The sequence below is a fragment of the Amphiura filiformis genome, chromosome 7 (genome assembly GCF_039555335.1).
Source record: "Amphiura filiformis chromosome 7, Afil_fr2py, whole genome shotgun sequence".
NCBI lineage: Eukaryota > Metazoa > Echinodermata > Ophiuroidea > Amphilepidida > Amphiuridae > Amphiura > Amphiura filiformis.
Genome location: NC_092634.1, coordinates 11,714,715 through 11,737,262, shown reverse-complemented (window position 1 = coordinate 11,737,262; position 22,548 = coordinate 11,714,715). Strand labels below are relative to the sequence as shown.

The 22,548-nt window shown below is 35.6% G+C and overlaps 1 protein-coding gene across 5 annotated transcripts in view; it reads left to right on the top strand.

Annotated features, from left to right (window-relative positions):
- LOC140156748 (protein kinase C iota type-like) overlaps window positions 1-22,548 on the top strand; it is a 135,428-nt gene that overhangs the window by 88,191 nt on the left and 24,689 nt on the right. For all 5 annotated transcript variants that reach the window (XM_072179699.1, XM_072179700.1, XM_072179698.1 and 2 more), the window contains 3 exons: window positions 1,176-1,227; window positions 8,504-8,588; window positions 17,860-17,991. In XM_072179699.1, the coding sequence (XP_072035800.1) occupies window positions 1,176-1,227; window positions 8,504-8,588; window positions 17,860-17,991 (269 nt within the window). The remainder of the gene's footprint in view (window positions 1-1,175; window positions 1,228-8,503; window positions 8,589-17,859; window positions 17,992-22,548) is intronic.

Genomic DNA, 22,548 nt, shown 5'->3' with positions numbered 1-22,548 from the left:
CCTAGCAAAAATCCACTTGCATATAATTCAGGCTCATTCCTGCAAACAATTCTGGTTACTCCGTACTCCCATTATTATTGCAGTCAAAACATCAACATGCATGATAAATGCATGCTTGGAAATGCATCTGCTTTATACTTCTTAAATCTGCAGGGATGGGTATTTTCAGTCATGCCGCATCTGGGGGCCTTGTATGATTTCTGAAAAAACATTTGTGTAGCTTATACCTGAAAAGAAATATCATAACCAAATAAACAAGAGCTGGAGCACAGACTAGGCAGTCATTGGAGGGTGCATAAGCACCGGCACGTATTCTCAGGCAAAGAGCTGGAGCGCAGACTAGACAGTCATCGGAGGGTGTATAAGTGCTTGCACATATTCTCAGGCAGTTTGCAAGATGTCAATGTGCTCGTTTATTCCCAATGCTTTTCTTTTTTTAAACATTCAAGAAATCTTTTTCCACAATACTAGTGGAAAATATTTTAAACAAGAAATTATGTAAAATGAAAATATATAGATCAAATTGCAGATAACTATTTGTGAATTGTTAGAAGTTAAAGTGTTAATTTGTCATTCTTCTCTCATATTTTCCTTATGCACTTAATTTCATGTATTGCTGCCTCATACTTGTTCTAAGATTTATGATTTCTAGCTTATGTTTAAAAAAATCACGCATGGTGTTGCGCATCTTTGTGTTTATGCAAAAGATGTCAAGACTTTGATTTTAAAATTTGCCATAACAGGCGCACAGTGGGCGTACCGGCGTAAAATTTTTGTCTCATGCGTGTCATGGAATAATCAGCCCTTATAAAGAGACGGTGCTGGACTTTGCCTGTTTGGGATGCTATCTGTACATATCAGTCTAGGTACCGCAATGCATTATGGGATTACAGGCAATGCATTCTGGGATTAGTTTCTCAATTTCCTAGAGTTTCCCAACCTCTGCTACAGGCGGTTTATAGTTAGACTTGCTAGTTTAATGTCCATTTTATTACATCGTCCACATCTGTTAAAATAATCGGCGGATGCCTTTGTGGAATCAACATTTAAATATTACAAGTATCATTACGAAATCAGTCATCAAAAAATAGATGTTGGTTAGTTAAGCTAACATTGCGTGTAATAATATCATGCTTAATATGGGTTGTATTTTGTCTTTTTTCTTTGCTCTACAGTTTTCCCATCAATACCGGAGAAACCTGGGATGCCATGTCCTGGAGAAGACAGTAAGTGGGCAAGAAAATAGACAGACACACAGACAGACAGACAGAAAGAAAGAAAGTGTGTGTATCAGAGAGGAGTGAGGATGTGAGCAAAAAGACATAGAATGTTTTTGTTTTCTGAACTCAATCAAATGCTTCCAATTCTTTCAGATAATAGTGCAATGTTGTTCAGTAAATTTTTGTCTCAAATAAATTTTAGTATCACAAAGACCGATTTTTATTGAGGGAGGGACCTTTACAGAAAATGCTTCCTTTGAAACGTTCTGCTGTAAAGCACACACACACATATTTAACTTTTAGGAAAATTGTAAGAGTCTTTGCATTTTTCATTGAAATAAATTTGCTGCAAAATAATTTCAATATAATGCATCAGCAATGTGAGGCACACTCAACAGAGGCTTTTGCAGCTCTTGTTTACAGCACGCACTCTGTTTAAAAGCCCTGCAGTGCATAATAATGCTGGCTCTGATCGGATCAGGTAAAATTGACAACAATTATCTCAAACCAAGATTTTGTCAGCTTCTGAATAAAAAATCTGATCTAGAATTTGGTGTAAGATTACCACTGCAGTAGGTACCTAGGGAGGATTCAAAAATGAAGAGTTAGAAGGAAAAAGAGGAAAGAAATATGTCGAATGAAGATACAGGAATTTAATAAAGGCAAAGCTTTTGTAAAATTATCCCGGACTAGATGAAGGTAATTTATTAAATCATGGTAAATTGCATGGCGGAGATATTTTGTTGTCGTAAATCAGGATTTCTGAGGCATGACGCAGAATTGAAACAAAATATTGATCGTACGATGCAGTGCGATAAAGAGTGTAGTAAACTAGCATGGTTTTGGGTGGTGAAGGGACTAATTGAACGAAATAGTTAAGAATTTTTGTCAGGTAATTTTGGCTATTGTTAGCTTTATTTAGCCGGTCTGAACGTATGATTCAAGAAGGGAAAGTTGAAACTTGAAAACAAGTCTTGTGAATTGGTATCAATTTGGCATTTTAAAACTAGGCACGTTAAAATATAAACGCAAAGATGAAATTGGACTAAAACACATAAGTAGGGCAAGGAGTTTTGAATATATTTTTGTATACAAAAGAATCGAGATGACGAGAAGAGAAAGGGATGTATAGCATCAAGTTGCATTTGCATTTTGAGGGGAGTTTGATTTCCATGTTCACGAGCCAGAATTGCAGCGAGATTTATAAGTGTATCGCCAAGGGGGGAAATTGACCAATCGTATTTATCCAGCTTTTGTCGTGAGACGCTTTTGATCAGAATGTAATGTCAGAGAGGGTGAAGTTGAGAGAATCAAAAATGGCTGCCTCATGATATTTTCTGTACTTTGTTTAAGTTGTTAAAATCACAATTGTCATATGAAAAATATGCATTCAATGCCCAGGTTTACTTTGGCATGTTCATGGGTAGGGTTAACAAATTAAAAACCAAAAGTAGTGTCCTAATACTTGGATATTTGTTGTCAAAAACAAAGAATTATATGAGCAAAAAACGTATTGACCCAATTTTTTTATTTGGGTTGGCAAAAATCAAGAAAATACAATATAACAAATATTATCATTTTGCTAAGTAGCAGCTATATGTGAGGTGACCTTTCTCTACTACTTGACAATATTTGTGTGTTTTCTGTTGATGCACACATCAGCAGCTATTGGGCAAGTGTTTAAAGGAGAATGAACAAAAATGACTTGATTAGTGCATGGAAAAATGTCACAATTAATGTCCTGAATTTTTAGGAGCAGTTTAGAAAAGTGCCATGTTTAATTTATCAAGGACATTGTAATGCAGACTCAAAAGTTGTAATGTTTCATGTCAATGTTACAGTGATGGATTAAGGTACTAGAAAAAATGTGGTGGCTTCTGGATCAACATCGGTGATTGCCTATAAAATATTTATACGTAGAAATTGCTTGCGATGTTATAATGCCATCCAACTCATGCATATCAGGAAACCCAAGTTGCCGGGCCGAACGAAATCGAAATCTCCATGTCTTTTCAATGTGCCACACACCAATGCATTTGCATGAGCAACGTAATTAAGTTTTAATATAATTGCCGTATAATGGTAGCCAACAAGACAGCGATAGTTAATTTAAAGCGGCAAGCCGTATTTATTTAAGAAGATGATAATTTGGTTAGATGAGGTACCTGAGAAGGGAGGAAGTCGGTGGAAGTAATTGTATGCAAGTTAATTAGGTCAGTGTAAGGTACGGACCTGAGATGAGAAGACTTGAGTCACTCAAGGAGATGAGAGCTTGCGTTTGTTCAATACTTGAATAAGATTAAGCCTTTTGATGATCCAATACGGGAATGAAAAGGTGTCGGTCGGTGTGATAGCATATCCAGTGCAGAGGAATTTGTAGAAATGTGATTTTCAGTATAGAAAAATTTGCCAATATTTAGGGAAAAGTCAACTTGATACCCTATTTTTGCAGCATCAAATAAATAAATAATGAAACCAAGAAAACCAGAAAATATGATTAATAATAATTTTGTGATCTTTTGGGACCTTGTAAGAAATGTGGTATGATGACTGTTAGAATTTATAATCATCATATTCTCAACCAACCTAGAAGTACTATTATAAAGTAATAAAACTCATAGTCAATTTTGAAAAAAGTAGTGTTTCATCCCATTGTTACGATCTGGTCAAATATTGTATACATGGGCAATTACATGAATCCTGCCTAAGTTCCCTAAAAGGTACGATTAATTTTGTATTCGGTCACATGATAAGCACTTACTGGGATTGGGGCAAGATGCAGGTTGTTGTGCCAATGTGCTGTATGGATATACATTTGATACAAAACAAGCATGATCTGCAGGGAAGGTTTGCTATGAGTCCAAATGTGTTTGATGAACATATTTGAGACACTAGTGGTTGCAGTAGTATGGTGCAGGATGTGAACTGATTCTGATACCCAAGTGCAATAAACAGCAGCAATTTGGTACTTTGCTGAATAGTGCAATACATCATTCCAGAATAGAAACACGGTGCTAAACGTGATCCTTTATTTTATGAGCGCCTCACTAGTTGTCCGATTTTCAAATGCTACCAATGTATATGAGCTCTACCATGGTGATTTATCTTCTCTGCTTAATTTCAAAAGATTGCAGGAGACAGAGAGAAGATGCTCATCTAGGGTTGCCACAACTTGTGGGCCCAAATGTGTGGCAAGAACCCCCATTAAGGTGGCGGTAAATAGCATGCAAAGTAGCCCAATTTGCAGTCAAATGAAAATGCACCCACAATCTTAAAATGTGCTTTTGTTAAAACTAGCGAAGAACTTATCATATCATTTGGGCAGATAACCACTTTTTATTTTAAAAACACTTAAAAATTGCATAGATTACAAAACAATTTTAAATAAAAGAGAAGTTGCCATTGAAAACCATCATGCCTTGATACTTGCAAAAATAACCCAATTTTTAGCAAGGCGTGGTACCCCTTTTTGAAAGCAGCCCAATATGTGTGAGTATACTGCACTCATCTACTGCAGGCAGGCATAATCTCAGCCTTGGTTTAATTCATTAACTTGGCATGAGTAAACACAACTTACCATGATTGCCTCTTGATATTACAAGACTGTGTATATATGTAAAACATAATTTAATGAATACCATTAATTTTAAGTAAGCTTTAGAACAGTCCATGAATTTACAATACTGCCAATAGCATCTTTTCCTTTGCACCTTATCCAATTGGTATGAGTATGACCTTTCTATTTTCTTCTATTTATGCATAATTTAGAATATTGATGCAGAACAAGTATAAAAATTGGGACATAAATTCTAAGCTTTGTACCGCCTCTACTCTTCCTGCTCATTCTATTGTGGGTATATTTAGCATACTTCTACGGGAAAATTGCAAAGTTGTCCTATATCATGTCTAATTGAGTTTTGGTTAATTTCACCATAGCGTTTTCAGCCATCCCCTGCTTTCAACCCCTTCCCGAGTTAGCATGCCTGTAAAATTTAGATAATGAAGGACAATTTTGAGCCCAACCCTGTTTGACTACAAAAGCTTCATAATGAAAACACTTTCAGCATTATGTGTTGTGTGTCCCTGATTTATTAAAGTCCATGTTGGAAATGTGTTTCAGAGAGTACACCCTTTCATTTATATGATTTGTGTGGTCAATCCTTTCTAATTTGATTACAGCTTATGGATCCCGAGGCAAATTTCAGGTTTATTGCAATGGTTGCATGTTTTTTTATCCAACCCGATTATACTGTGAGTTACATACTGAGAGGTGTGATGGTGTTTTTGAAAGTGGGCTTTTTATAATCGGCGTAACATAAAATCTTAACCTGTCGGTAAAAAAAGTGTGAATTTTATGCTAAGCCTCTAGGTATAACACAAATATCCTGACAAAAATATATATTGCAAGTTAACAATTTTGACCAATTTTGAAAGTGAGATCAATTTAGATAGCTGTCTAACACAACAATCTTATTGGGAATATGATTGCAAATGTATACTACTTTTCTTCAAAATGAATATGTAGACCACAAGCATTACGCAAAATGTTGAATATGCTGTGAATTAATACAAAGTATTGGTAATTCTGCTTAAAAAAGGTACAAGCTTTTGAACTTCTGTGTTGTGAGCTTTTTATGTTTTGAACTTCTTGTTGCATGGGTGAGGTATTTAAATTTAATAATTATGCTTAACGATTATTATACCTTAGCATACACTAAACCCAGTTAATTGCTGTGATAAACCAGGTTTAAGAGCAATTTGAATAGTTTCCCTATAAGATGATATATAAAAGTAAACTTTACACTGGTAAAATCACAATAATGCATTGTGACAAATTGTGCGAAAATAACCCATTTTCTCCTCCTGCTCAGGAAATTCAATATTTTCCTTATCTACAGTTACCATGGAGACAGCACTAGGTGATGTGTTCCATGTTTTGTATAACAACTATTATTACAAATACAAATAATTGTATTTCGATTTCAGCATTTGAAAGTGTCCCTTATGTGTTGAGAGCTCAAGAGGGAAATACTTGTTATATAAGTTTGTCCCTGTTTCACTAAAGAGATAGAATAAGAAAAGAAAAAGCTGCCATAATGTCTTTGAAATTTTTAAAGAAAAATTCAATATGAATCAAATTAAAAAGGAGTGCCACTCCCCTAATTAGTGCCCCTATGGGATTTTGCAACTATCTGAATAAATTACAATTGGGCTATTCCAGTTGAAATCCATGCACCCTAATAGATGACATAACCTTAATATCCCACAGAGGGGTTGTAGTTTTCAAAATAGAGTCACCACCTTTTCCGGTAACCCCACTTGAAATTCATGTGTGGAAGATTAAGATTGTGGCTTCCATAGGGAGGCATGGGGTTTGAATCCTGAGGGTAATTAAAGAACTTCTTTGTTCATCTTCTGTCTTTAAAACTTTCTTCTTTCCCTTCACCAAAAAGCCTTGTCAGCAGTAGGGTTAATATTGAATATGGCAGTTGCTCTTCTTAGAATTTAGGGTTTATAATCATACCCATGCAATTATGGAAATGATTCATTAAAATTTGATTGATTTCTCATCTCATAACCCCTAGCCCATAAGCATCTTCTGAAAATAACAAAAATAAATAAACAAAAGTTTTTATAAAAATTAGGGAGTTGATTTTTCTGATGATTCATAGTAAGTATTGCGTGTAGGTTGTTGGTCTAGGTTTATTTGACGTCATAATATGTGTGTGTGTGGTTTAACAGCTGGGCCCAGGTGGCTCACATAGGAAACTTGGGTTTTTTAAAAGTGTAACTTGAACCTAATAATGCGTTCATTGTGTGTATGCGTGCTGCAAAAATGACTCTCATCTTTCACCAGTATGTTTTTTGAAGACATTGACAAGCATGATTTTCGATTTATATAGACAAATATGTTTTCACTTAAAAACATAACATTTGTGAATTTCTTTGTGTGTTTGTATGTGGGGGTGAGTAGGGGTGTGTGCATGTGTAGGGGTGGGTGAGTATGTGCCTAGAACATGTAGACAAAAAAAGGCTTCAATTTAAGGAAGTTTACAGACAAAGTTCAGTTGGCATTGCAACTAGAATTCATTTCATCGAAGGCCTGTTGCATTATTTATAAAATGAATGACCAAAACCGAAAGTCCCGGAACTTAATGTAGCCTTGTACTGTGTTTGAAAACATACTACTAATTCATGTAAGTTTGTGCATTGCTCTACAAACATAAGTAGGGCCATTTGGGGCATTTGTGTTACATTTCATACTTATCCATTACCTCACATGAGAGAAATCCTTCTTAGTTACATAAAATAACTAATATATTTTGTGTGGATATAACTTGCTAAATTGGTTATTAGGTTAGCAAATATTAGTTTTCAGAGCATAACTCATTTTATTTGCAATGTAATCATGCATACACGAGTGATCGTCTTCTTGCATGTTCCTCTATGTCTAGTGAAGTGCTTTAAAGAAAGTAATGAGCCAGGCAATGGGACTCCATATTTAAATGTCAAGAATTATTGTAGATCACTCATTTGGTTATAGGCATGTTAGTACCTTTTCTTACCGTAAAATTGTAGCGTGCGGAAATTTATTAAACATTGTGGCAAAATTTTTATTAATGTAACACATATAAGTGCTTAAAAGTGTGTATTAATGAACATTCGATGTTGCACATGAATACCATATATTGAGCCTGCCCATAGCTATACTGTAAGGAGAAAGGTTAACAAATAGACAAGAAGTAGTATGCATGTATGACATGTGCCGGGTCAACAATGTCAAGATTCAAGCGGGGAGTCAAGAAACATATTTTGCCCTAAGAAGTTCTTAATTGACCAAATAATTGGCTAGACTGAATGTAACCGATTCAGACGTTCATAAAAATGAAGGGGGAATGGCTAAGAGTGTTAAGACATACGGTTTAAACCCCCTTTTCCTTTTTAACTTGGGACAGGAGGTCGCACCGGGGTGTATTACAGGGCACAGGATCTTAACCCCTTTAAACATATGCTTAGTACTTCCGGTTTAGGTTTAACCGTGGGACAGATTTGAAGGTGTGGAATATGTGCAGTGTGCTAGTGAGTGAGGGCTTAGCCTGTCCTATGCTAGACATAATAGCCTTAGTAGTGTTCATTTTTTGTGTGACAGCGGAGCCGGAGTGTTACGTATGTTACAGCTGTATGTGCTAGTGTGTATGTACGCGTGTCATGCAGTGGTGAAAGACATAGGATTCTCAAGTCAGTCAAGTTACATACGTGTTTGGTTTCCTTCTCTGCTACAGGAACATCTACAGACGAGGGGCTAGGAGATGGCGGAAACTATACAAGGTGAATGGACATACATTCCAGGCCAAGAGATTCAGCCGAGTGAGTACTAGTCACTGTTTAAGTCAACACTTCGTCTGTCCATTGTTGCGTTCCTTGCCAAATTTTGACTCTTATGATTAATATCGCAGTGTTTATGTTGTAGTATAGTGTGTGTTGGTTCCCTATCCATACTGTACACCATTCATGTTTTATATGGATTATACAAAAACTGGGTGTGTATATAGGATTTGTCGAACATTGTGTGTGCCATTATGGAGACTGCGATATGGTTCGACATGGGACTCGGACATATATTCCAGCCCGAGATTTTCAATCTGGTAAGTACTTGTTTGGATAGCAGCAGACATGAATGAGATAAAAAATAAAATGGAAAATTATCATTTGAAAAGAATTCTAATATTCACATAACATTTTACATAAGATGAATGATGGAGTGTTATTATTATATTCAATGAAAATAGAGGCGAGATTATCTTGTATGGTGTGAAGAAGAAAGAAGGAATAAATAAGAATATGTAGGACACCGGACGGAGCGGTGCAAGCTCATGATTTGATAAATGGCAAGTCATATGGTATTGGGAGTGAGGCATTGTCAATAATGTCGCCATGGATGTTGTCTACCGACGTGTTATTATCTGCTAGCGGTAACATTAGTACAAGGGCGTGTGATTTGCGACTGGAAGGCTTGATGACGCTCGCCAGGCGTTGCTTGCGTGATGTAAGGTGTTACTTAGAGTGCCGACTTAGTGTGCTATATTCTTGTTTGTTTTGAACACTATATAGGTTGACAAGGGATTTCATTAAGTTGTAAACATCTCTTAATTAAAGAACTTTAAGATGGTATGACACTGAAAATCTAGTTAACCTAATTATTGCCAGGATTTGACAGCTAAAATACAAGATTTTAAAACAACCTGTTTATTTGATGGGTTTGACAACTCAAGTGAAATAAGTTATGAATAAGGCATGAAGGTTTAAACAATATTTCTTAAACAACATAGTTAAGCACTCAGGAACAGGTTGTTTTCTTTTGTGTTTAAGAAATATAGGCACAATTCATTACGTTCAGAGAAATCCACAAATGCATTTATTTGAATATACCATAAATCTATTTGAAATATTTTTGTGCAACAAAAAGCTAATGCTTGTAAACTATTGCACCCCTTAATAACATTACCAGACACACAGAAACACCCCCCCCCCCAAAAAAATACCCACAAATCCATCCCACATAAAATGTTTTGAAAGGAAGGGAAATTATGCATTATTTGAAAACCGAAAATATTTTATTTATGACATTAAAGTACATAAAATAGTACATAAGAATTTATGCTTGTGGTGTTATGAATCTAAATGTTGCTAGCCTCTGTGCGCGGATATAGAATCTCATTTTGATGCAGTACATCATAGGTAACTGTGTGGAGGTAAACAACCTCATTGCTAAAAGCAAATGGACTGCATTACAGGTAAACTCGTATCGTTCACATCAATTGGTCATCCTAGATTGGACCATTTTGTCATTGCAAAGTAGAGTTGCAAGTTTGAAGATTATGATGGACTGCATTTAGTCAAGTCATATCGTTCACATCAAACTGGTCATCCTAGAATAGACCATTTTGTCATTGAAAAGTAGAGTTGCACATTTACAGATTATGAACAAAATGCTTTGCGGAGATTGTGGAGGACTAGCTGGAGGGATAGTGTGTCTCTAAGCATATTTCTAAATTTTTCCTCAACTGAAAAATTTTGCGATTGTAAGGTAATCCATTTGTTTTTGTGTGCGTGTGAAATTAAGTCACGTTCAATATTTGTTTACAGGAATTGAGGGGTGTGTCCAAAAAGCGACATCTGCATTCAATTCCGATAAAACCTAGTTGACATTCTCCAGAATTCCTGTTAAAATTGATTAAGTTGAAGTTGATTAAAGTCAGTTCACACATTAAGCAAATTGGTGACATTTTGGTCAAGAAAATACAGAACAATTTTGGTCAAGAAAATACAATTCACAAATCTTAAGTTTCAGTTCAAAAAGGCTGTTCACCTTCTGTGAAAAAAACATTCAGTAGCATTCTCCAAGCAGGGGTTTTATTAATGTATGCTAAACCAAACGAGACGCACCTGCAGTATTAATGTAGAAAGGAAGCATCTTGCTGCTATGTATAGCATACATACGTGTGCTATTGCAATAATTGCTGGCAATCAGGTAATTAAATTTAGGCTTAGATACACGTTTAGGATATCGTTCTCAACAAACTGGTTTTATTTTTGTCACTCTTATCGGTTATTCTTTGTTTGGAGTTTACAAAATAATTATAAAAATTTTAATTTTAACAGTTACAAAATAAAAGATGATAATGAAAAGGCAGAAAATTAATTGTTATAAGATATTGCCAATAGTTTTGAAGAAGAAAAATAAGTTTTACCATAGAGTCATGAGAATATCCCTCATCCTTATAAAAAACGATATTTGGACAAAACTTTCTGCATGTCCAGATGTACTTTGAGAATTTCACTTGAAAATATTCACGTCACACTTGTAAAACACTCATGTTGCCATTAAGGTTTAGGTCATGGGTATTATTACAAGACGCAAGACAAATTTGATTTCAACATTTTGGTGGATTAGATGTTAACAGAATGGCTTGAGTGGAGACGTGCCTTGCAGATAAAAATACCCGCCAAAGGATGAAAATAGTGTCAATTTTAACGTGATTTAAAGTTATATTGCTCACCTAAATCGTCACATTACAATATTGGTTAGGAGAACTTCCTGCAAGTATCGCATTTAATAATGATGCAAATTAGTCATATCTCGTGAATAGTTTATGAAAATTAATGGAAATTCAAACAAAAACAAGCTATATTTATGTCACAATTGACAAGAAAAGTAGGGCACTTTGATGGAAGAAACGTGGGAATGGTGACCTATATTTGAAGTATTTCTGGGAAGAAATGTATTCAGTAACAACTTCAAGTACAATACTTGTTACGCACCTGTTTTCTTAAAAATAATTAAACCAATAAAAATGAGGACAATGGCAATGTAAAGGACATTATAATCAGTGAGACCTTTTCATGTATTACCCACAATGCATTATTGCATCAGGCTTTTCATTATACTGAAAGACATTGCAAATGAGACTGAGAACACGTCATTGTCACTCACTGCGCACATTGTCACTGCGCACGATTGACTGGTGTAGAGTTCGCAGTTATGAAGGGCGCAACGACGACGAATGTCAGATTTCATGCCCTGAAATTAAACTTGTGCGTTGAAATTAGAATGATGGGATACCGGGAGAAAAAGGTCTGTTATAATTAAAGACAGAGATAAATGCAATTTATCGCGTCTGATGTCACTGTCAATTACGATCCTTGATTGGTTTACACAGGTTAATCAGCGCGTAAAAGGAAGATCGATCTATCTGGTGCTGATCGGAGAAAAGGAATAGCAGCAAATGGCGAAAAAAGTCCGTACTTTTACAAGGCAAAAAGCAGCTTTTCTAGGCATTGTGGACATGGTGTATTCACCAAAGAAAGTTTCCAACTATAAATACCTAACTTTTGAGATGGTTTGCATGTAGAAAGGTGCAAAATTAACAATAAGACGCCCGGTTATAAATCCGCGTTCAGCAAGTCATCATCACGACACTTGTAAACAAACCGTGCTCGAGTTTGATTGACAGGTGACGTCAGACGCGATAAATTGTCTTTATCTTTGTCTTTCATTATAACCTAATGTCAAAATTTGTATAATGTTGAATACAATTGTTGCAATTCAACAAAAATATATCAATGAACTTGTACATTATAGGCTTAATAAATATCAAGTTTAAATTTTAGTACATGTAAATATTCATTTATACCCTAAGACCAAGAAGTTTAAGAAGGACACAAAGATTTTTGCTTGTCATGGATGGCAATCCAACAAGTTGCCTTTTATTGTGCATTTTGAATTTGTTTCAAAATTTGACACCAATTACCTTTGATCTCAGCCGACATAAAATTAACAAATTTATTCTTATATTTCAATTTACGCTAGGGTTTGATTGAGATGAAACAAGTAGAAAGATAATTGAAAATTGAAAATAAAATTGTAACAATGAACCTAAGATATGCATACTAGTATGTCGTGGGTGACATATTGGGCATGTAGATGATAGCGAGCTGGCCGGCCGGCTTGCTGGGTGGTGGTGTAACTAATCCTGAATATGGAAAAAGGAAATGAACATCGACGTAATAAGACCCTGACATTTTGTAGACTTCATTAATGAACAAATCAGCATGGCTGTCTTAATTTCTGTCCTAATTGATATCCTGTTTGTATCTAGGGCTGTATGCTGAAATATTGCAATATTTCATGTCACCTTGCTTCAAGAAATTTGTTGTATTTATGTATTGTTTAATTATTATAACAATAAATAAATAAATAATAATAGGTACAGTTTAACTTGAATTACCAAAAATTTGTGAAATGTTTAAAATTATCTTTAATTTTTTTAAATATTTAGAAATATGTAACATATTTTGTTCTTTATTTTCAGAATTGTTGTCACATTTCATAAAACTACAAGATTTTGAATAAGAGTAACTATACTTTACATATCCACATAAAAGACAAACCCAAAAATCAAGTTTTAAAAATGAATCAAAAACACTATATACAGACATTTGGTATAGGCATCTTGTGATTAGTCAATATCAATCTGGTTGGCAGACGTTAGGTGATTGGGACATAATAACAGTTGTTGTGTTATGATATCATTTTGTCTTCTGAATAGCTCACAAATCATGACTTTCCGTTTTTCCATGGAACATTTCCGGTATGGTCCAAATGTTATTTACCACATAATGTGTTATACAGAGCTATAGATAAAGGTTAATTTGAAATGGTGTGATAAATAACACTTCTTTAATTGAACAATATCTTCCTTATTAATGATTAATGAAGAGAATTTTGAATGAGGACACAAGGTTCACTATACTTGTTAAAGACGGAATAAAATATTAGAACCAACCTGGAATTTTCACACACCTTTATTGTAACTTAATCTGACAAAATGCTCAGGCCAATGCGGATAAAAATCGTAAAACAAAAAGTAATAATAAAGCACGAAAGATAGCGCATAAAACATTAACGGTGCAAAACAGGGCACTTCTGTAGTGAAATATGTGTTGGAGTGATGAGGAGCTAGATTGGGATGGGAAACAAGACAGGTAGGCATGGCATCAGATGACACAAAATGTCAGCCAGTAAATTTGATAACCAGAATAGCAAGTAGAAGAATATATCATTCTCGCCCTTAGTAGATGGAAGTGTGATTAAGAAGTAACATATGGATGGCATGGCCAAGTCGGTTTGAAAATGGGAAAAGTTAGGTTTTGCGCAGTGTGATTTGGGAATTTGAAGATTTTAGAAAATTTAAAAACATTGGTTAACATTAATGTAGATGATGAGGAGCCTGATCAGGATGATGATGATGGTGATGAAGATGGTGATGAGGATGATGAGGATGTTGGTGATGATGATGAAGACTTTAATGAGGAGCAGGATGATGATTGTGATAGGGACGGTGATTGCGAGGATGAGTGGAGGAAAGAAGAAAATAGAACGAGGAGGAGTTTCAGGATGATGAAGATGCAGATGATGAGTATGGCCTCTTTCAACAGATTTTTTTTTATCAGTAATAATAAACCATCTTCAGAAAATTGAGTCACAAAATTCTGCCAGAATTTTGCACAGACAGTCAATTGAGTTTACTTTTCAATTTGTGTGTAAGTATGTCCAGGAGTAGCTTATTCTTGTGAACTGAATTATGAAAGTATAACCGGGCACCTTGTGTGATTTAAAAAGTAGCACATGTTTTAGCACATGTTTTCACATGCCTGCAGAAACTCACTCGAAGTGCCGCAAATGGAGTAACATATTCCAAACTGAAAATAGATTTATGCTGAAGGGAAATCTTGGCTCATTGTCCAGTGCTTGAGGATAAAATGCAAGCTACTGCGAGGCCTCCGCAATGTCCGATAGATTTGATGTAAGCGGTCATTGAGACTGGATAGACAAGCTAAGCTTAAAATGGCACTGACCAGGTAAATGGCAAGCTGCTTTTTGTCTTTGGCATTGTATGATCCAAGCCAGTATAGTTAAAATCATTAACTTTATTGCGATACCGCATTGCAGTATTTTGCAGTAGGATGCAGTACGGCAACGCAACGCAAAGCAATTGCGGCATAGTATGAACGGACCTTAAGTGTGCTCATCCCAAATGTGTCAAATATAAGTCAATTGTGCTACAACTTGTGTATCAACTCAACTTCAATATCCTCATCAACCAAAAGCATGCCAAATTCAATTCTTCTCTTCATTTTACCTAAAAGATGCTCCCTTTAAAAATATCAGAATTGGACATGATCACTGCTGAGTAATGCAAGCCAAGGCAATGGCTGTTAGATACTATATTGGTCTGTGTTTACTGCGTTAAGGAAGAAATAAAAACCACAGCTACATCCGATAACTTTTACTACATAATTATAAAACGTGGCATCTGTGGCCTGGCGGGCCTCATGCGTTACGGCAGTCCAGGTTCAATATTTCTGATGACCACTTTATATGCAAAGATATGCATCATTTCACTTGTGAGATAAATGCCTCTATGTATATTCCATGTGGGATATTGCTGCTGGAGGAAACGTGTGGTCAAGACTTACATGATTAAGCTTAATATTATATTATTAGGTTTAGTCGGGAAACACTTGAAATTTATTTTAAAGCATAACAAAAAATCCTTTAAAAAAGGAATGGGGCGCCTAATGGGTGCTTTGATGTGATGTACTGAAATGTAACCATTTGGATAAAATTTTCTTATTTAAAACAATTGTTACATTACAATCAAAGAAAGATTAGGAAATGTAAAGCATATCTATGTCAACGGTAGAGGTGTAAAATCATACTGCACGGGATGTAAGAGGATTAGTTTCAATTTATGTATAAAAACAAGAAGTCATGTGGGAACCCATAACTTTGTACCATGTCAACAACAATGCAGATATATCTGAAATTGGTCTGGACATAGTGTTGCAATGGGGAATGGTAATTTTTGAAGTCCAACACAACACATTTTCAATGGTAACCAGTCGTACGGGGAACATGAACTAAAAATAAATGCAAATTCATTGTTATTGCCCAGGGGAATAAAGGAGATGTTACAATTTTTGCAATCTCTTATGCAAATTAATTCCAATGACCTTCTAATACTGACCATGTTAGATTTAGGGTATTGTAACTCATCCCCAGAGGACTAATATCCTAGTTTTTGCTCCACATCAATATAATCATCTCATATTGAATTTCACTCTTGGAGTTGAGAGTATTGGTCTTCAGGTTTAGCACACTCTGTCCCACCCCGAAGTGCATTAAGCTTCATTTGAAGTGCTGCGGTCAAAATTAAAAGTGACCAGTCCAGGCGAAACTCCCCCGCAAGGGATGACTCGAGCCACTCCTGCCTGTCCAGTCGGCATACCGCAAACCCCTTACAGGTGCTATCAGCTAAATGCATACACACGCCGGTTTTTTGAAGATGCAAAGATTGTGTTAAGGACCTTAATATAATGTGTGAATTAATCCTTTATAGCACCCACTCTACTAGATCATGTTCTGTATCTTGCAATATAGCAAATTCTGTGTTGTCGTAGATTCGTAATATAATGTTGCCTGCCTTATTAGAAGTTGATATATTGCGGCACATGATAGGCATGGCATATGAAAAGATACTAATGCGCTCCCTGCTGGATTATTACACTTTACCTCACCAATGCAGTCAAGTAACAGCCACAATGTGAAGTTTTTTCAATAAAAAAAATTGTAAAATCAGTACTTATTCAACTGCTCACATCACTTAAATTACAAGCATGCTCACAAACGTCCTTTCTTGTCCTTTTTTTTGTTAATTTTTAAATGTGACGTATGTCTTGCTTGACATTAGTATGGAAAGAGTTAACAAAGCCTTGATATTAATAACAAGAACCACCTAGCCTCTCTGTGCTTTCATGTCTCTTCTTCAAACCTTTTAATTACCACATCACCATGTTGGTTTTAACACAATCCTAGTTAACAAGTTCAATACCCTATGTGATTATACATGAACTTCATAACTAGTATTGTGTTATTTGTTGAAATTAATCTCATACTCCCAACCCTGATGTTAAATTTAGTTATACACCATAGACTGTAGGATGTTGAACTTTGTATCTTGAAAATGAGATTACAGTTTCTACTCGATGTAAACTCTGCCAGGCATTATTGTATTTCGGAATAGCTGGCGTCTCATGGTAAAGCCATTGAAAATCCATATGTCCATGAAATCATTGGATATCATCGTTGCCTGTGTAGTTGCTAAACCTGTGAATGGTTCTGCGACACTGTTTAAAATTATGGATCAATATTATGTATGTGAGTGTCATGGATGTTACCTTTTTGTAGATGACAAAAAAGGTGATAAATGTTCCAGATACTTGGTGATAAGATGGCACGCTATAAATCATGCAATGCCTCATCTGCCGTAGATGCATATTTTAATAACCAAAATTGAGAAGAATATTAGACATGCCATAATTTATAATATAAACCACCTTCACTGACTTATTACTACATGTAGGATTCTAACATTTTACATCTTCACAATTTTGAACAAATTGCGCTTATAAATAATGAACAAATTGTGCAATATGGTTTATGGGCAGCAGTTTGATTCCAACAATTCTTTGCATTTGAACAAAATATGTGATGTGAATGAGCAAATAAGTGAGACCATTTGTTTATTAGATACATAAGATATATTTCAGTTTATTTTGAATTTTATTATTTCATCAATTAAAGTTTTATCTGTTTTATGCTTTTGTCATGTTATTATATTTGAAAATAGATGATGACGGTTACGAAAAATGCTAACCCCATGAGAACTACCTGCCGATTGGCCAAAAAGAAGTTTTCATTTTCAATTGGACCAATCAGCAACATTGTTAAAATAATTTCACCACGCAAAAAAAATTGGGGTGAATTATTTGAAAAGCTCCATTCTGATTGGTGATTAAAGTAAAGATATCATGTAATTGACCAATCAGAGGAAATGTTAGATCGGCAGGTAGTGCTCAGGTGGTTAATTTGATCTGACAAGAGACTCAGTTTGCCAAATCACAAAATATATTTTGAATCAAATATTCATAATTTTATGAACCATCATACTGCACAATATTTTCTATAATCCTGATTAATATGTTTTTCTTCAATCTTCTTATATTCTTACCACAGAGGGCTATGTGCGCATATTGCGCCGACCGCATATGGGGCCTCGGACGACAGGGTTACAAATGCGTTGACTGCAAACTCCTCGTGCATAAGAAGTGCCATCGATTGGTCAAGCTACCTTGTGGACTACCTCACGTAAGATGATACATTGTCACTAATTGATGCATACTAACGTAGCCCACAGCAGCTGAAGGGAGTATCCCATTATGCTTTGCGGTACCATAATAGAACTGAATGTGCCATAGAAAATGTACACAAAATCCCTCACTTCAACTTTAAATAACTCGCTTAAATCAGGGAAGCTTAGACTTTTGTTTGCAAAAATATGACCCCTAAAGTATTGTGAAACTATCCATAGCTCTCAATATCTAAGCGGCTCTTGTTTATATTTTGTATACATTTGCTATGGGGCATGCAGATATACTGCAATGTATGATGGGATACTCCTTTCAGCTGCTGTGAACGTAGCCTGCTGTTATTTTTACGCAACACTCAACTTTTGAGAGTTTTATGTGTACGATCATCATGGATACATGTAGTTACACATGTAGATGGAGAACATTATAGATTTGTATATATTTTTAGAGTTGTATCTCAAATTTGTAGGTAATTTTATTAGTATGAGCTCAAGATGTAAATTAAATTCACAGAAATTTTGTGATGTGAAAAATAACGGCATATTGCGTAAAGAGCTTGGAAGTGGTTAAGATGAAGGCTCCTTAGCCAGGCTTTTTCCATACTTGGAATTAACTCCTTAGTCACAGTATACAGTGTTGCATTCCCATCATGCAATTGGCTATTCATTTTGAAATCCATACAGTAGCATACACCCCCTATGATAGACATGACCATAATCTTCCACATGGAGTGAATTTCAAATGGGGTTACCTGAATAGGTGACTCCATCTAGGTTCTGTTTGAGATATGTCACAGTTTCATGCAAAGCATCATGGGATAGGATCATTTTCTGCTGTACGCTACAGTTAAGTATTGCCTTGGACTGAGTGACTAGCTGGCTGGCTGGCCGGCCAGTAATGGGAAGATGTGTGTATTGTGTGCGTGATTAGGATAAGCTGACGGACAAGGATGAGTTTGCTTAGGATCTGATGACCAAGGTAACATTGAGTATTTGAGGGAGTGGTTATCTTATCCTTGTTACCTGTTTGAGAATAAGTTCAAGGATTACTTACAGGTGTATTATAATTAAGGTCGGGAATTGAGGTTTATTGGAGATTTATTGGCGATTAAGGCAATGTTCATGGGTAATTTGGTCATTGGGTTTTAATTAAGCACTAGTCTCAGTATGTCACTTTTTTAGGTCACAATAATTACAGAAAGGGAGTATCCTGCTTGCTCCAGCCAGTGACAAAAATGAAACTTGCTCGGCGTATGTTATGTAGGCTTAAACATGTCTTCTCATAGCAGCGTGTAAATTGGTATTGGACTCTGTCATGTTGACATAAGCTTAAAAAGTTACCTTTTCAGAGTCTGCATTGAGCAGCGACATAGCTGAATGAAGATGCTGTGATGGCGTTGCAAGCTGTGTCACTGCTCAATACAAGAAAAGATCACTTTTAAGCTTATGTCTTCTCATCTTTGTGGAACATATAAATGCTTACAGTAAACATTTACAAGTACACTGTGTAGGAATACAGCAATGTACATGTACTTTACAAATTACAACTCGCATTATAAAATATCGCGTTATGTAAGGTGGATCAGTTACTTGCGAGCAGGTTGTTGGAAGAATTTACATGCCATTTTTCAGGGATGCATAATTTTAATCTGATCATGTAATATTGGACAACTCCTTACCTTTTTCACTAACCTCACTTAGAAATTACATAAGTTCTATCAGACTACAGCCCACTTTACAGTGGAAATGAAAGCTTTCAAGCCGAGTAGAGAAATTAATAATACAAATCAGATTTTGAGTATCGTGACTTGATGGAACAATCGTTTACATAAGACACTGGTGAAGGAGTGCTATAGTATTAAAGTACATCCCTACCCATGATCTGATAGTTATATAAGTCTGAAGTGGTTTACTTGTATCTGTCTGAACAGGATGAGACAAGAATATTACCAGAGATTTGAGAGCGACTTGTGTTTTTCCACAAGAATTGCTAATATAAACAAGGATGAGCTCCTGCAATTAGGAGGATTTAGGCATGCATACACCTGCACTTCATGGTTACCAAACCTGTCATTTTATAGCCCAATTTGGGCTACTTTTGAAGATTTTGCCTGTGACTTTATACTGCTTCCTGTCCCATAGAAACCAGTGATTAAGAAACAGTTGGGTGACTTTTCAACATTGACCCCACAATTTTCAGTGTTCTTGTTCCATAGAAACCAATGGTTAAGAGAAAAATAGGGTGACTTTTTGTCATGCAATTTGGGCTTCAGATTTTGAGCAACTCTGCATCAGTCAAATTCAGTACTGTACTCTTATAATTTGACAATGACATTAAAGTGCATTCACCCATATGTATGGATCTCAGGTGAGATTTAAGGAGATTTCATTTTCCCATCCCTGTGCTAATAACTTAAAAAAGACCATTTCAAAATATCCAGTGCAATCTCCTTCCTACCTTCTTTTCTTCCCCTGCACCAAAAAGCCTCCAGTAAATTAAGGTTAAGAATAGAAAAGCAGAAGAAAACTTGACAGTTAATTTCACTCCCTTACAAAGACTGTTTCTTCAAAATTTTACCAAGAATACTATAGGTTGATGGAGGATAGTAATAGCATGAGTGAAAACATCCTATATTGTTTTACATATTTACCCAGCCATGTATGCAACTGTCACAACATCATTGCAGCAGACTGGGTGTGTATTCTATGCATGTTAAAGTATGTTTTCATTCATGTATAAAGTAAGCGTTTTCTAGACATGCACATGAATAAAAAACAGAATAATGTCGCTTGTGTATTGCAATCGAGATACAAACTTAAACAGGTTATCCCTGGGAGGCTATCCTTTTTCCTTCTTGTTCAAGGTTACACTGAGGCATTTATTTTAGTTTTGGCAAGTTTTTTATGCTCTGTGGCCCAGTGATTAAGGTCTTTGACTCTGCTGCAAGAGGTCCCTGGTTCCAATTCCGGTTGAAGCAAATATCAACAATTTATTATCTGCTCTCTCCACTGCATTTGAATTATGGGGAAGTTGCAGTGAATGAAAAAGACCTGACAGCCAGTTTAGATCAGGGTAATGCATAGGTGTCTGTATACCCTACCCTGGGCATCAAACCCATACAAACAAAATGTTAGCAGTGTGCAAGTATGTGGAACTTCACTGAGTCATTCTAATGAATTCCAACTAAGTACACTCCAAATTCCACTGGGCTTGTGATTCTTTAGATGTGTCTTTCTCTTGGAAAAAAGTAAGTTGATTCTTTAATGGTCCACAACTCAAGAACTAAAAAATACAAGTCAATTGTCTCATAGATGCACATAACCATAATTATACAAAATCTTATTATTTCTTTGAAGAATTTGTGAAAAAGTTGTCAATAAGGCTATAGACTTAAGTGCGACCTTTAAGTCAGTCATGGCTTTTGACTTCAAACAATGGCTTGCCAAATTGTCTGAGGCCATAGGCATTGAGTTCCTCAACTTCTGTGATCCTTACAAAATTTGTATCTAAAAATTCCTTGTACATGTTCCTTTTTTAAGAATAACAAATATAGTGGAGATAATAGTTGAAGTATTTATTAACATTCATTATTGATGGCCTATATTTTGTTTTGAATTTGAAGCACAGCACTCTAATGGAGTTGTATATATTTTAATGCATTCTGAATACACAAGTTACAAGAGTGTGCGAAGGTGTCTGCATATTATACAGTGTTATACATGTTTTAAAAGAACTGAGTGAGCTAGATACATGCACTAAGGCAATAGCAAATTTAAATGCATAGATCTGTTAGCCTTTCACACACACAATGTAGCTCGAGAGTTTTGTCATGTCGCTTAATTTATCATCAACCCAAAATTGGAGTTTGTAATGACTGGATCATCATCCAATTTTCTCCCATTTTTTATGTTTTTATTTCTTGAATATTTTGTTTTATTTCTTAAATACTTCTTTTTCATTTATCAATTTGTTTGACCTATCTATCATTTGTTTAACTGGTTGTTACATGTGAAAGTATAAGTACCCTCAGGTCCTGATAGGACCAGATTCAAGCCAAGCGATTGCTCAAATCAAGTGAAAGAGGCTTGCTGACCTATAAAGCAAGGAAATGTAAAAATTGGAGATAAAAATGATTGAGGTAATCCCACCAATTGAGTGAACAAGCTTACTTTGAGCCTTTAGGTCAGGAATACAAGAATTGTGAATCCAACATTCCACTGATGTTTTACAGTCAGTTTGCAGCTTCATTGCAGGTGATCTTGATGGCATTTCTAGTTTACTCATTTATTATTATCTATGGCTTGGATTTATTGTAAGCTTATAGTATATTTATTCCCTTCAAAAGTCAAACTCCTATAATATTCTCTTCATCAGACATCCTTTCTCTTTCATCAAAATTAACATAAACTCTTCAATTCTCATCGCCATGTTTCTTCATCACACGTTCATATTCCAAGCACATAACACATAGTGTATGTATTAAGCACCTCCATATCTATTTCAGTCATATCCCTACCAAGGTGTCAAGCCTTTGAGGCCTAGGTGTGATTGTGCC